Raw genomic sequence first — 16364 nt, 5'->3', positions numbered from 1 at the left:
TAATTATCTTTTGACCTATGAAACAGAAAATCTAGCATGTAAGCTGCCTTGATTAGTTTGCAGAAGTGTCGGTGGTGTCACCATTGGTGCCGAGAGTGAGGTCACTGCAATGCCAGGGGTGACTTTGAAATACTGCTTTTATGGATTTATTGGATATGTTTGACTAATGAAGCATTCATTCTCTCTTTTTTCTCTGTTAGTCTGCCCTTTGACCTGTGTCCTCTGTCATAGCTGGAAGGACTGGGAAATATTTAATGACAGTGTGACTTTGTGTGCATGTGGTGTGATTATGAAATGTCTGTGCAGGTGTTTTAAATTTCATGTCATTTTTTTTAAAGGGAACAGTTTGTAATTGCTGGGAACATGCTCCAAAAACATAGTATTTCACCTTCTCCCACCCTTGATGTGATAATACTGTTAAAGATCGTTTACGGTTAGACACCTTGACATTTCTTTCCGTTGTCTGTACATGAATTAGTTTGTCCAGATAAAACAGAATCCGGCATGACTGCGGGCATTTATTTCTCAAGAAGCTCCAGCTCTTCCTGCAGATATTTTCTCCACATCTCCCCCAGCTGCCGGGGCCGGGATCAGGTACCAGCAGCTTGGTCGCTGTGCTCGGCACAGTTCTCTACTTCTTCATCCAGAAGTTGAACTTCAGGGCAGTCAGAACACTAGAGTGACTCACTATTGCCTCTTCTGTTCTAACTAGTATTTTGAGAAATAATTATTATTCCCACCAGCTTCAGGAGTCTCTTTTTAGTACGCACTGTGCATTCTAACCTCGGGGCGGCTGTGACTCACATGGTAGAACGGTCTAGTAATTGTAGGTTTGCTGGTCCGATTGCCGCCGGCCCTGCCAGTTGAAGGGTCCTTGAGCAAAATACTAAACCCCTAATTGCTCCTGATGGCTTTGACGTCGGCGTGTGTGAACATGTGAGCTTAGCATCTCTGTGAGCGCTTTGAATAGAAAGTGCTGTATCGCTATGAGCAGTTGGCACCTTACCTTGCTTGGCAGCCTTCACCATCAATGTATGAATGTGTGTGTGCGAATGGGTGAATATTGTAAGTGTTGCATTGAGTGGTTAGCAGATCAGAAAGGCGCTATATATAAAGTCCATTTAGCTCTCTAAACCCATTCATTGTCATTCTCCACCTGCAGCAGATGCCTTCAGACTTCTCCACCTTCCCTCTTCTGCACTGAAATAACCCTCTTTTCCCTCCAGTTTCAGTCACCTGACCTTCCCCGCACACCTGCTCACCTGTTTTCATGGTCCCTCATCATCTCTGCAGTAAACAGCCCATTTCCGCTCATTCCCTGTCAGATCATTAAGTTTCAGTGTTGCTTGTGTGTTTGCTGTCAGACCACCTCTACGTGCACCTGGCTGTAAGCCAATACTATATGTATCTACACTGTCTTTGAACTGTCCCTGTTTGCCATGACGGTGTGCATCTTGGTGCTTCCCGTGATGCCTCGTACACACCCTCCTGACATCAGCCGTTAACCCATTTCATTCATCTGCATGTTTGCAAGGCATGTGGGAAATAAAGAACAAAAGAAACCAAATAGAGGAACTTTCCACCCGGATCTTGCTGTTGGGTTACAGTTCATATCATACCTTACCTTCTTCCTTTGAACTGTTTTCAATTTATTCTTTTCTGCAAATGTTATAGAAAACACAGCGCTTCCAACCTAGTTCTAACACCTGGAGAACCCTATTAAATCTGACTCTCCAAGGGGTGGCACTGTGAAAGCTGTAAGATTAAAATAAGTTCTTGAACAATTTAAAAAAAAAAACAAGCTCTAACCTCAATAAGGGACATTCAACTTTTTTCACCTCAGTTGCACAATAAGTCTGTTCTTCTCTTGTTTTGCTTACCATACAGTTTTAATAAGAATGTGAGGCCACAAGTCAGATTTGCTCTGCTGCAGTGTCAGATCTCACAGTTAACAACGTCCCTACAACTGCCACAGATGGTTCAGTCCATGGCAGTGGGAACAGCTAAGTCCTATGGGCAGGAGATGAGGAGCTTACAGTCATAGGGAGTGTTGACATCCCTGATGCGGCCCTGTCAAATTACGTCATAGCACTCCAGGCAGAGCCACACACAAGGGCATAAGTGTGTGTATGTATGTATGTTGCGACCTACAAAAATGCATTGGGGTACAATGTTGTGAAATGTTTTCACTTTAATAATAAAAAATAAAAAAAAACTTTTTTTTAAAACAACAACACCCTAAAACTGTACAATGATGCGTTATTAAGCCAACAGTTACAACACAACAACGAGTGGCAGGGCATAAGTAGGTTCTTACCAAGGTTTAGGTATGGTAAGTATACATGTCAAACATGACACATAATACGTGTCAAAGACAAAATTCTCTTTTCAAAGCTTTTTTAATTATAAATAATAACATTAATTTCAGTACTGCACTGTACAAACACTTTACGAAAAGGCAACAGATCTCAAATTGTGTGTATATATTATACAACGGTGGATCTTTTATCCACATCTCTCTTTTTTTCGCTGTCGTAATTGACCTGGAACCCAAATTGTTCCCAAACGACTCGAATAAAGGATGCAGGCGAATCTACCAGCTACGCTGTTTCATTTGTGATCGACTCGCATGCCAGTCAGTTTGTTGTGCTGACCTTAACGCATGTTGCTAATCTCGGCACAGCTAAATCTTTCTGGGCCGAACTCACTCTTTTGTTTCTGCATTATGTACCCTGTGATATTTCTTTCCACTGAAATGCTCTGTCACTTTAGTATTTGTATGTGCAGTATGAAAATGAGGGCAGTATGGTATTTAATTAAACTCTTCACAACCAGCAAATGCATTTAGGCTGAGCAACCTCACCAACCTTGGATATAACAGATGTGCAGCATTATGTTGTAAAATAAAAATGTGCAGCGTGATAATTATGAATAATCACCACAAAACAGAATTGCAGATGAACAAAAATAGCAGGTGTCCTTTTAAATATTGTTTTGTTGAGCTTGTACCAATGACATCATGCCTCGACCACGTCTCTGCATTGCATGTTAGAAACGAGCCGCCGTTGTGTGTGTGTTGAAACAGTCACACAGCAGTGTACAAGTCATTTTAAATGTGTTTGTTTTTACATTTGTGTGTGAGCATGGGTACCTACTGTACACAAACTATGCCATACACTTATGTAGGTGTGTATGTGCATGCTTTGTGCACTATGTATCCCTTACTCAGCAAGAAAAGACATGGCTGTCTGCCACGTGTATGATAGAAACGATTACCACAATATTGATATCAATTCAGTATTAGGTCAGGGACCATTGACCTGAGGAGGCTCGTCAATGCATCACTGTACAAAATTTTTAAGACACGCACACATACACCTACATAAAAATATGCATGCACACATACTACACTATTACATAGCGTGGGACATCTCCTGGGGATTTCAATATGTAGTGTGTGGGCTTTTGCTGACAAAGCTCATGATCCAACATGAAGTAGAACACACACTCACACACAAATACACACACACACAAAAATACACACTCACACACAAATACACACACAGGTGCTAAAGTAGGACACAGTCACTGCCTTACACTCAGAGTTATGAGTGTGTCATCATTTGCTGCTTGCGGGGCCGCTGCCGGGAAAACAAAAACAAAATAAACTGATGATGATAAACAGAGAAATTGTGAAAAGGGCTTAAATATGTGCAACCTGACTTACAGATTAACCCACAAGATTTCTTTTTTGGACATAACCAGCAGCAAGTGTATGTCACTGTAATGGTCGGATCTAAAAATTTCACACACTTTTCTGCTGTGCACGTGCCGTTAGCTGCAAAAACTCTTGAGAGTCTGACTGCTGCATCAGTTTGAGTTTAACTTGACTGGAAGAGATCCCAGGCTGTAAGAGTAATGCGTCCATTTAACAGCATAGTGTTGTGGTCAATCACAAAGTATGTGTTGTCTCTCTACTTCCTAGAGCTGTATCATTGATGTTTAATTCAGATCTATGGTGTCATTGTAAAGATTTCAGGGAACAGAAAAGCAGTTAAATGACCTTTAAATGCCGACTAATGATCTCCTATAACTTCCTAACCTCCTCTTTTACTGGGAGGAGTGCACATGTAGACATGTAGCTGACCTGTGACCAGCTGACTGTCCGGCTTGAAAGGATATAATCCCTGCGCAAAACACCGCATGTTGAGAGTTATGTATTATATTAACAACAAATACTAGAGGACTTGACATTTTACCTAAGGTGATAAGGTCAAAGCAGTGAGAAAAAAAATGTTTAGCCTCAGGAAAGGGCACACAATACTGAGTGACAACTCAGAGAATAGTAGCAGCAGATACTGTATAATACAAGCAAGCTAAACGACTTACACAATTGCCTCGTGATTAAAAGACAAGCAGTCTGTTGTCACAAACATTAAGGTGCCTCTCAACAAATACAATTTATCAGTAGCTACTTGGCTTCTCTTCTCTGAGCTGCACAGAAGCTGTAAAACCTCTAATAAAACATGAATGCTTGTATTGATTACTGTTGAATTGAAGCCTCTTTTACTGACTAACAGCGGGGTGCAATTTCAGATAATTGAATAAAACCTGTAATCCTGTAAAAAGTATGTGTGCATGTGTTCACAGCACATGTGCACTATTGATGTATTTTCTTGTGTTATATGAGGAATATATTTTAGGCTCTCACACACTGCGTTTGCGACATGTATCTCAGTCAGATTGTGCGCATAATATGTGACCAAAGCAAATAGATACAAGAAAAACACGAGAACTCAAAAGCTGTCAATTGTAACCAAACCCCAGAGAGCTGAGCAAATAATTTGATTTCAACAAAACAAATGGTTTTATGGTAAGACTATGAAAAAGCTAACATGATGTTACCTATTATATTATATTATATTTAATAGCATGCTAACATTTGCTGCTAGGTACAAAACAATGTAAATCTAAGGCTCATGGTCATAATACTTTAAAGTTTGTGGGATCAGCAAACTGATTAGAGTTTATCCTCCATAGAAGTTCATAGAAATCCAGCCAATAGTTGTTCAGACATTTAAACTTAAGATCACAAATGTCACCTTTATGGTGTCACTGCAGGAAAAGTCTGTCACCATCCTCTCTGTGGCAATCCTTCCATTAGAGTGATGGGCCGACTGACTGACAATGCCATCCGTTGGAGCCCCATCTTTAGCATGGCTAAATAAAGAGGCCATAGTTTTTTTTTGTTAAATTGTGGACAATTCTTGGATTTCTTTGTCACTGTGAACGTCAGGGAGCATGTGTTTTTCTCACTCAGTTCACTGGCCCTTATTTTGCTTCATTAGGTTACAGCTGAATTCATATTAGGTCACAGGAACTCAGGATTCAAACTAGCTATTGTACTACAATGACCCATATTTGATAACCCTGTAATTCAAATGGCTGATAAAACAATACACACACACATACACTACACACACTGCTGCAAGAAAGCATTTCATCCAGCAGCTTTGGTGTTTTGACAGTGATAGATAGAGACTGGTGTGCTGCACACAATCCAGGACAGTAATATACCTTGCAACCACAGTTCTTTTTCACTCAGCACTTTTCCCCTCCTCATTAGAGGTAAGAGGATTTACGCCAGCTCCAATTTCATATATGGAATTGGTTGGGAATCTGCCATTCCCCCCAAGGAGTGGGGCGGGATCGATCTGGAGTGAGCTGCTGTAGAATGGCTTTTCCATTAGGTGTGAGATTGATCTGAGGCTGTGTACATCTAGTAAGTATAAGGTGGGAAAGATGGATCAGGAGGGGTGGAGATAATATCAACAGTTCATTTCTAAAGGACTGAAATTGTCTGACCCCCGTCGTCTGTTCAAACACGATCTATAATACAGACAATACATCGCAGAGACAGGTTAAATTTTTCCCATGAAAAGATGGAGTGGGTTTAAGATGGGGCGATTCGTAGGAGCTAATTAAAGGAGTGCTTGCTGGAATACACAATGGGATTCTGTGAAATCAATGAAATACAACAATTTAAAACAATGAGATCCAAAGCAGTCAAAGTCATATGTAACCAATTACCTCAACATGCAGCTCTGGCCCTGGTATCCATCAGCCACTTTATCCCAGAAGACTCTCATTGAGTGATTCTATGTAGCCATATTTAGACAGGGTCAGTTTAGCAAGAGGAGCCCCAATGAATTGATCACGTCATGTTTATAGACTTTATATAGTCTTATCTGAATGGATGGATTAAGCTCAGAAACGCTGCTAAACTTTGCTTCTCCAAATACATATTGAGACAGTTGTTAGGTTGGGCTGGGTATCAAACTGGTCAAATTGTTCTCTTTGCTTGACCACTTTACTGGCGGCTGCGACTCAGGAGGTAAAGTGGGTCGCTTATCAGATGATCGGTGGTTCCTCGACTCTTTCAGATTGCATTTCGAAAGTGTTCTTCGTCAAGATACTGAACCCCAAATTGCTCCCGAAGGGTGTGTGAATGCATGAGAGTGGTTAACTCCCAAAACCTGATGAGCAGTTGGCACCTTGCATGGCAGCCAGTGTCGTTAGTGTGTGAATGGGTACATGAGATATGTAGTGGAAAAGCGACTAGAAAGGTGCTATATAAGTAAAGTCCATTTACCTTTCAGTCAGACAGCCCTTTCCCTTGGTATTACATTGTCATCCGATGAGATGTGTTTACGTTTTTCTACGCCAAACTGCGCTGCACGCTGCATTATGTTGCGGATCTGACAGCAAGGTAACACTTTGAGAATACACTCACTATGGCATGCATTTAAACGAGTGTTGATTTTTTAATTTTTATAGATTGCCTTTCTTTATGTGGCTCAAACTTCTGCGGACCCTGTCCACAGCAGTACTTTGCTCTACTTCTATGTTTGTTTCTCCAAACTGATAGTGCACTGACTGTTTTCTACTGTTGGTAATGTACTGACTATAGATAAGTACCACTTTAAAAACAAAACTATCTCTTTAGATGCTTTTAATGCGAAGCTGAAGCAGTAGCAAATGTTTTAGTTTGCATTAGCAGTAACTTCCAAATTCTTTGCGGAAATAAAAGTAGTCGTCTGGACTTAAATGAGTAGTGGCGAATGGCGTTCACAACAGAATTGAACCAAAGAATTCACTTGGACAGCAGACACTATAATGTTTACCATCAACGTCTTACTTTAGCTTATCAGCTGATGCTGACGTGACATGTCATTAGTTTTGCAGGTATTGTGCAAAACTCTGACCTGATGGTGGCGCTAGAGGAAAAGCTAAGGACCTCTAATGTCCGTCCCATAAAGGGTTTGTCTTAAAGGGATCATCTGAGTTCATCCTCTTAACATCTTGGATATCTAGACAGTATTTCATATTAATAGTCCCCAAAAGTATCTTAAAAAGTCTTGTTATTGGACTGCAGGTATTATATCAGCACTTAGAAACAATACCCTGAGCTGTTGTTGTGCACTCATGTTACAGCTGTCCCGTGAGTCTAAAAAACAAACCAAACAAACAGTGCATGTGGCTCAGCTGGCTGCGTGACGAGCTGAAGAGATCTTTTTTGTTGTTTTTTTTCAATGCGGCAATTCGCTCTACAGTTTATTCTTTGTTGTTGTCCTTGCGCCTCCAGTTTAGATGCTGATTCTGAAAGAAGAACCAGACTGATAACACCTGAGGTTGGCGTGACATTTCCATGGCATTTACGATGAAGTTCTTTTGCTTGTAGATTGTCGTTGGCACAGCCTTTTTTTTTTCCATGTGTGTTATAATATTAGACATTTATCTGCAAAATCACCTGCTGACATTGGAAACAAACACACAAACAAATCCAACCATTATACACACAGATTTATAATGTTATGGTCCGTCTGTTCTGTCCAAACACTTGCATATATGAGCACCGCAGTGCTGACATTTACACCACGTGTGCCCATTCACTGTGTACACACGCATACGCACAAAGAGAGAGTGTTGAAAGCCCCCACAGCAAAGTGCTCCATTTACCTCCGCTTGACACCCCTTTAGAAGAAGGAATTACTGGAAAGCACACAACATAAAAATGTTACTCTCTAAACACACGCACACACACACACATATATATGCACACATATATACACAGTCATTCATATGCAGGAAGATGCGTGTTCTGTAATCAAACACAAACACAGATGCATTAATTCCTTCTCAGCCCTGTTACGCTTCAGCCTGCTGCTTTTAGTTTTCTTTCACCCACTGCACACCTCCCCCACCTCCATCCATCCGTCCACCTCTCACTCGCTTTGATTTGTAGCTGCCTATTGGAGGTCGTATGTACAATGTGTGATGGGATTTGGGTTCAAATGATTCCTTAATGTCAGCAAATACATGTTTCTGACTTGCACACGCTGTAGCTTTTATGTAATGTTTGTATTCATGGCTCATGAATTAAACTAGTACCAATAGATATACTGAATTCTAAAGGCAAAATGTTGCACGGTTATAGACGCAGGATGTAGCAGAGCCAACAGATATTTGTTAGATGTTTAGAGAAACTACTAGACCAGAAAATAGACCGAAAAGGGAATACCACAGAGAGAATGGTGTGAAAAGTGTGGATGGAGTAATGTAGCTTTGCTGCATGGACATTATGAGGGTAAAAGAGAGGAAGCAACCTTCAAAGATGGGTGACGGGCGAGAAAATAGGAATGAAAGGGTGAGGGAGATAGGTAGAGAGAGAGAGTGGGAGTGAGAAAGCTGTGTTGCACCACATGCCTCTCAGTTCCGTCAAAGTGCGCTGACGGCGAAGTAGCTGCCCTGCTGAGGAAAAACAAAAATAACAGGAAGAAGGCAAATACAGCGCAGCATCCAAATATCGGATAGAGAACAAATATCACAGAGTGAGGGAGACGTTAAAGGGGAGAGGAGAGGAAGAGGGGGAAACTGGGGCACAAGCACATTAGTGACACACAATAATATCGGCAAGCAGGAGCAAGGCAGCGCTGAGGAAGAGAGAGGAGAAGACGAGCGAGGAGAGGAGAAGAAGAAGAAGAAGAAAAAGAAGTGACAAGATGGGAAAAAGTGCTGATGGTAGAAGTGTGATGGTGCACCCTGTCAGGACCTGACTCCCCCTTCTTGTTTCCTCCTCTCTCCTTGTCTCTCCTGTGACCCTGTCCCCTCCTCCTTCACCCTCCTCCCTCTCTCTCTCTCTCTCTCTCTCTCTCCCTCCCTCTCTCTCTCGCTCTCCCTCTCCCTCTCCCTCTCTCTCTCGCTCTCTTCCCACAGTCAGACCACAGAGAGCGGAGCGCCTGAGTCTCATCTACGCCTCTCTCTGTTTCGTTCTCTGCCGTCTCTCTGCACTCTCCTCAGCTCTTCAGATTGTCATTGTGCAGCTGAAACCTTGTTGGAAAAATTCCCACACCTCGGGATCAGAGGCAGGACAAAGAAGAAGAGAAGACTGTTCAGGGAATAAACTGGGGATCCCTCAAAGAACTGAGGAGTCTTTTGTTCTTTGGAAGCTTTTCGATGATTGACCTGCCTCACTTCTGAAAGGAAAGACTGAAAATGGGAGACTTAATGTGAGAGTAAAAGAAAGTGATTAAGTGATGCCAATGGAGATGCAGCATTTGGAAGTGAGCGATTGAAGACTTAGTCCCAATCCATTACCAAGGAGAGAAACTACAAAAGCAAACAGGACAACCTGAGCACAGACTTTGAATAAGAAGAGAATAATCAAGAGATTATTTTTAAAAAGACGCTCTTTGAGATTTCCCCTGCCGGTCTCAGTCCTTCTGTCCCATCTGCACTTTTTTTTCTCCATCTCGGGCTCTGCTCCCTCAACTGAAACTCAGCCATGCAGGTGTCCATCGCCTGCACAGACCACAACCTGAAGAGGGGGAATGGGGACCACAGCAAGCAGAGCGCCACCAGCCCCAACGTGGTGAACCAAGCCAGGGCCAAATTCCGCACCGTGGCCATCATTGCACGTAGCTTCGGCTCCTTCACTCCGCGCCACATTTCACTCAAGGAGTCAACGGGGAAACACACTGGCATGAAGTACAGGTGTGTGTGTCAGAGTTAGGAGTGTGTGTGAGTGTATAATGTGAAATGTTTTCGCTTAAAAGAGCAGTTTGTTTATTTGTTAGATGCTTTTTCTCTCCACGTTTGTATGTGATGCTGTGCTACTCATGTTCCTGTCTGTATTTCTTTTCTCATCCACTCAGCTGCTACATCTTCATCATTCTTTCATCATGCTGCTCAATTTTTCATCGGAATTAAGTTGTCCACACGTTTGGGATTTTGAATCCTGCTCAGTTCATTTCTTGTGCAAGTGTTTTACACTTTTCAGCGTTAAAACTTCACAAGATGGTAAGACCAGATGGTATGAAAAAAGAATCATCGCCGCAAGGACACACTACCTAGAAAGTACCTTATGCTCATGGTTTGGCTATAATTCAGTATTGCTAAGCACTTTTTAGTGGACTTGCATCATGATACTTTCAATGCGTGAATACATAATGCATGAATCATGATAAATATCAACATTTTAGATATTAATATCACAACTGCATTGCCTACCCCTACTTATGTTGAACCCAGAGGAATTTGTTACTTTAATGTGCTTCAAAAAAATCTTTTTATGTAAATAAGAAAATGGCTTTAAATCTAGTTTATAAGCTGCTGCTGCCCTGAAAGCCACAAGATTCCCCTCTTCTGCCTTAAACTTCCTTCTCATGTGCTTTTCTTCAAGCCATTCTTGCCAGCACCATCTGAAGCACCATCTGCTAAGGCTGCAGCATGTTTTCAGTGAGGTGCACTACACATCTCAAACTTGATCCTCAGTCACCAGACTTATCCAGAAGCTGCTCATTCACACTGAAAGTCACAAGCAAACCTGACAGCGTTCATCCATAAATGCCTGTCTGCTACCTGATGAGAGGTTACTGACAATTGCTCCAGGTTCTTTGTCTGTTCTGTCTATCACTACGCCTCTTCTCTCTTCCTCTTTTCTCCCCACAGTTCATTTACACTTTCTTTCTCACATAAACTGTCTCACACGAACCTGTCTGCTGTCCTGCTCAGGAAATGTTCAAATCCTCTTGCTTTCAAGCGCCATGAATGGAAGAGGTACTCTCTACTGTTTCTGCTTCTCTCCCACACACCTAAACACTTCTTTTTCTAACTCCCTCTCTTCTTCTCTCGGTGTGGTTTGGTGAGACAGCTCTGCAGTGTGGGCAGAGTGTCTGAGTCGGATTTGACCTCAGCGGTGCTGCTGCTGCTCAGCTGACTTGTGTGTTTGACTCTCGCAGCCTGGGGCTGTGAATCTTACGTAAAATATGGTGCCATTACTTACTTTCCAAGCACTGCAGATCACTGTGAAACCAGACTTGTGTGTGTGCAAGGACATGTTTTGTGTGTGCATAGAAAATAAATGAGACAGATTGCAGGTTGAGGTTGTGCTAATTATTCAGCATCCCTATATTTGACGACTGAATAAAGGCACTTCATTCAAACTCTTCAATGTCAAGGCAGAGGAAAAAGCAACATCGTCACTATTAGACCTGAATCTGGCAGTAGTTTCTGCTGCTGTAGGTACATTTTAGGGTTATTTTAGGACATGCATAGTAGCTGTTGCCAAACAAAAGTTCTGCAGACAGCTCTGATAAAATGAGGGTGCTTGTTACACTCAGCATATGACAAAATAGGTTAATGATGCAAAATAGTTTTGCCTGACTCGCGGGGGGGAAATTAACTCTTCATGTGCAGTGAAAAGTGAAAACTGAAAGTAGATTTAATTTTTTTTCCTCTTAGTTGAAAGGATGCTGTTTTTTTGTTTTAACCTGGATAAAAGACCCTGAAACAGTGCCGAGATAATGCTAAGTATGAGTGACTATCTACAAGACCAACGGGAGTTGTCAGAAATGTGAGCAATGTCTTCGGTTTTTAGTAATTGTGTCACTTGCTCACCCTGACTATGCTGTCTCAGCTTTTTCTGCTGCTGCTGCTGCTGCACGTGCTGTGTGTTGTGCTATATATGAGAATATAGGTTTACAAGAGTAGCAGGGATGAAAGAAACATTATCAACAAAATATAGCATGTAACATGTCTTCTCCAATGATGTTTTACAAAATATTACACATTTTATCGTGGAATCTTTGGCTAGGACTGTTGTAACAGTGTTCAAGGCTAAGAGAAAACTGATGTGGACTTTTGAGACCATTACGTCACATATTATCCAGACTATTAAGTTGTCTAGACAATATGTAATATAAGTGCGCTGTGATGTGGCTTAACCAGTAATGAGATCTGGCAGACAGGTGAGCAGCGTACAGTTCATGGCTCGGTGCCACGTCACTCTGCATTGGAAACAACAGCAAAGAGCAGCAGGTAAACATGTCTTGACTAAAAGTGACAGCAACAAATGGATTTGGCTCTGTAGAGCTAGGTAGTCTGGTAGGGATGGATTGCTCTGTGCTTTGACTGGTCTGCTTTGAAAACAGCACTAGTGGCAAAAGTTCTGACAGAACTATGGTACCAGTGACCACGGCCACTTCAAACATCGCACGTTACAGACTCTTATGTGACAGGAGAGGAAGAAAATACCTGCAAATATAAGCAATATTCAAGTGGCGAAGAAGTCTAAGATGCGAGCGTGTGTTTGTGCCACTAAGGTTTTCTGTCTGCTGTCTGTGTGTATCTGAAGAAGCTCCTGGGTTGAGAAGTAACAGGCCAGAAGTGTAATGATGAACTGAAATGTCTGTTTAAGGAACTTTGCCCTGCAGGAACATTTACTGCTGCGAGCTGCATCAAGCCAAAGACTCCTCAGCTACACAGCAATAAATCATAAGTGGGAATGTTAGCACTTGTACACCCCCAGAAAAACAAATACCGTCAGGAACCATCAGTTCCTAAAGTGGAGATGCTCTCAAGCTGAGCAATTAGGTCAAACATCTCGATCATCAGACAGATGATTTGATGGACAGTTGATATGTATATCAACAGTCACGTCTGTATGTCTGACAAGTGTTTAACAGATGTAAAGGTCCGACTGTTCAGCACTAATACCATCGCATACTGCTCATCTGTGATGTAGGACGTAACAATGCAGTACGCAGATGTTCCGTCACTTACAATGATGCTACGAGGGTGTTACTGTGTGTGCCTGGATTTTTACAGTGTTAGTCATTTCCTCATCACAAATGGATCCACATGTCAGGCAGCGATATGGAACGTTTACAATGATTACAGTAATATATGAGAAATACATAAATTACAAATGCGTAATATGCACAGACTGATTAACGTAAAGGACTCTATTTAATGTTAATCCAACCACAAGCTATACACTTTATTTTGAGAATTTGTTATTGATAGTGATGCTGTTTATTGTATGTAATATAGTGTAGATTATGATAGTTTGGTAAGTTGATGTACTTCATCCTTTCATTCTGTAGACTTTCAGTCTGTGAATTTGATTGACTGACTCTCCTATACAACGCTTCGTCTGTAGGATGCCAGACCATATGCCAGTGCAGTCCTCCTGTCAGTTTGTCATTAAAAGTTCAGTAGGCAGAGGATGGTGAAAATTACTTCTGACAATAGACGAGGATGGGCTAGAATTTCTATACACAGCTCTATAGGAACAATGGGAGAAAATATGGAGAGGGATGGAAATGAGCTGAGAAGAGAGAGAGAGAACTGAGAGACGATACCTGTGTGTGTGTGTGTGTGTGTGTGTGTGTGTGTGTGTGTGTGTGTGTGTGTGTGTGTGTGTGTGTGTGTGTGTGTGCTAATCATTCAGTGCTGCATTGTCCTGTTCTGACAGTAATGCTTTGGGATGGACAGCATGCGATGAGATAGACAGTCTTTACCCTCTCCTCCGTCTCTCTCAGGCTTGTACGCACCATCTGCTCTGTCACTGCAGTGTTGTTGAAAGCAAGTGAGGATGTGTTTGCTTCTCAAGTGTTTATATGCATTTCATGTCATGCACTTCTTATGGTCACATAACAAACGCAAGTCACATAAGGGGTCTGGCTGTTTAACTATTCATTGCTATAAACACAAAAGACAGATAAAGAAGGAAATGGATGCATCGCTGTACATCTAAATACAGTGATGAGATCCTGGGTTATGGTCCGCTGGACTATTTTTCGAGTCCATTACAAAATGCAGCAAGTCTCCTACCGTCACTCTGATACTGTGGTGGTAAGCTCATTCAACTCGATAACGATTTCCTTTCTTTTGAGACTAAGTAAACAACATTTGCATCAGTCAATCAGTCAGACAGGTGAAATGAGACACACAGGTGTAGATCTAGATGGCTGCTTATAAAAGGATTCAAATCCCATGCAGTAGTGATTACTCTGTGCAGTGTGCACTTGTATAAATTGAGCCACCAGGGTGCAACTTGCTCTCCGTGTCCCCTCCCTGTATCACTGTGTGTTGCAATAACAAGCTCTGAATCAGTCAGAGTTCCTAATTTGGCATCATTTGAAATGAGCAAGAGCAGCAGTGTTTTTTTTTCTGTTGTCCCCTTCTTAGATTTATATTTCTGTGCATGTTTCCTTTAGAGAGAGAGAGAGAGAGAGAGAGAGAGAGAGAGAGAGAGAGAGATTAAACTACAGATGAAGGAGCAGGAGGTAGATATAATTGATTGAGGGAAGCATTAGGAGGCATGAGACTGTGCTTGATTTAATATCAAATCCATTAATAAATCAGTAGTGTGTGTGTTTGTGTGTGTGTGGAAGTACAGAAATGTGTGAAGCATTAAAATGCTGTATTTAGTAGCATACGTGCACTGGTCATTAACAAGCTTTATTATCAATTAACCTCACCGAGGTTCTGAGTTTTTGCTCTGAGACACATCAGGTCCATTCAGGTGGTAGCATGCTCAATGAAACACCAGTGAGACTGCCGTTTTACTTGCAGTGGGTCACGTTCTCTCAAAGCAATCTGGCATCCACTCCATCACTTGCTACGTCTGTGATTTTAACAAAGTTAAAGCCTGTGCAAATGTGGCTTCAAGTAGTTTAAAAGCATATATGATATAAGTTGAGCATTAAGCCAAGCAATGTGCCGCTGTGGACGGGGCAGCAGCAAAACTGTTTTAGCCACTCCAAAAAAAATCAATATCAGTTTAAAGTGGACGCTATATTTAGAATATTTTTACCGCTTTACTTCAGACAGCTCCTTCTGAAGCTGCTACCTACACTCTCTTCAAAGCCACCAGGCCAGACTCCTTTTACAAAACCGTGATTTTACCTGAATATTTTCCTAGCATGTAGTCTTCTTCTTCTGTGCCTTTGCCTGTGTATTGCAAGGTATTCCTTGGTGATTACCACCACCGGTATGACAGTCGAATAGTATGAAACCATTATGTTTATCCACGTCTCCTGTATACCTTAGTCTGGCCGTTGATCTGGGGCTTATGGGAAATGGTGTTTGGTAAAAACAGAAATATTATATGAATAAAATTTACAGTGTTTGTTTCGACATATAGAGTTTATTCCACAACCTCTTGTTTTTTTGTTCTGTGTTTAAGTTTGTGACTGTCTCAACATCTTTTCCGTCCCGGCAGGTGTCAGGCTATGTTATCAGGTATTCAGAACAATATTTCATTCATAATATCCTTTGCCCTCCTGTCTTTGCCAATAACCTGCTCCAAAAATAGTAACAGGCCTAGTGTTTATCCTGAAGTTACTTTCAGTTCTTTGTATGTGTGCATAGCCCTTTAACAGTGGCTGGTCTCTTGTTCTCAGGTTACTGAGTACACAGGGAACAGGATGGCACTCTTCAGTGTTTTACATGGCATGCTACCATCTGATTGGACGGTGAGGAAACCGATCTGACTCAGGGCGACCAGATGGAGCCTCAAAGAAGGGGTTAATGAATAGCAAATTGCTCGAATAGAATATATTCCACGCAAAACCTCATCTCAGGTGTGCTGATAGATCATGCTCTGACAAATATATGTGACTACACACATGCATGTAAAGGACCACCAAAGGGTCCCCATAAATCCATTGCAGGCTTCTCTGCACACGCTACTTACACATACAGGAAATGTACACACATATTTTTGTCTTTGTTCTCACTTTTTATTTCATTTGTGTGAATGTATGTATGGGTTTATGCTTCACGTTCCTCTATGATGGCTAACCGTGGGTTTAGTTTTTCAGTAGAGATCATAGAGAAAAGAGAGGTAGCAGATGCAGGAGACGGGAGGTGTTAAATTGGTTAAAAGTGTCGAGGCCAGATATGAGAGAACCTGACAGTAAAAGCCAAATATGCACTCACTACAGGGAGCTTCTCATTTTCTGTTCTGTACCTGTATTCGATTTTTTTTTTGACATTTTTCAGTGGGTTGATGGCAA

At 41.7% G+C, this 16364-nt stretch overlaps 1 protein-coding gene across 6 annotated transcripts in view; it reads left to right on the top strand.

Moving 5' to 3' along the window:
* The window catches only part of kcnab1a (potassium voltage-gated channel subfamily A regulatory beta subunit 1a), a 98146-nt gene that overhangs the window by 23488 nt on the left and 58294 nt on the right, over window positions 1–16364 (top strand). The window contains exon 1 of one of the 6 annotated variants that reach the window (XM_010737348.3): window positions 9284–10053. The exons of the other annotated variants lie outside the window; for them this stretch is intronic. Within the exon in view, the coding sequence (XP_010735650.1) occupies window positions 9845–10053 (209 nt within the window). The 5' untranslated portion in view covers window positions 9284–9844. Of the gene's footprint in view, window positions 1–9283; window positions 10054–16364 lie in introns of those variants that run through there. 6 annotated transcript variants of the gene reach the window in all.

The sequence above is a fragment of the Larimichthys crocea genome, chromosome VII (assembly GCF_000972845.2).
Source record: "Larimichthys crocea isolate SSNF chromosome VII, L_crocea_2.0, whole genome shotgun sequence".
Taxonomy (NCBI): Eukaryota; Metazoa; Chordata; class Actinopteri; family Sciaenidae; genus Larimichthys; species Larimichthys crocea.
Note: the sequence above shows the minus strand (reverse complement) of the source record. Positions and strands in the feature narration are given on the sequence as shown.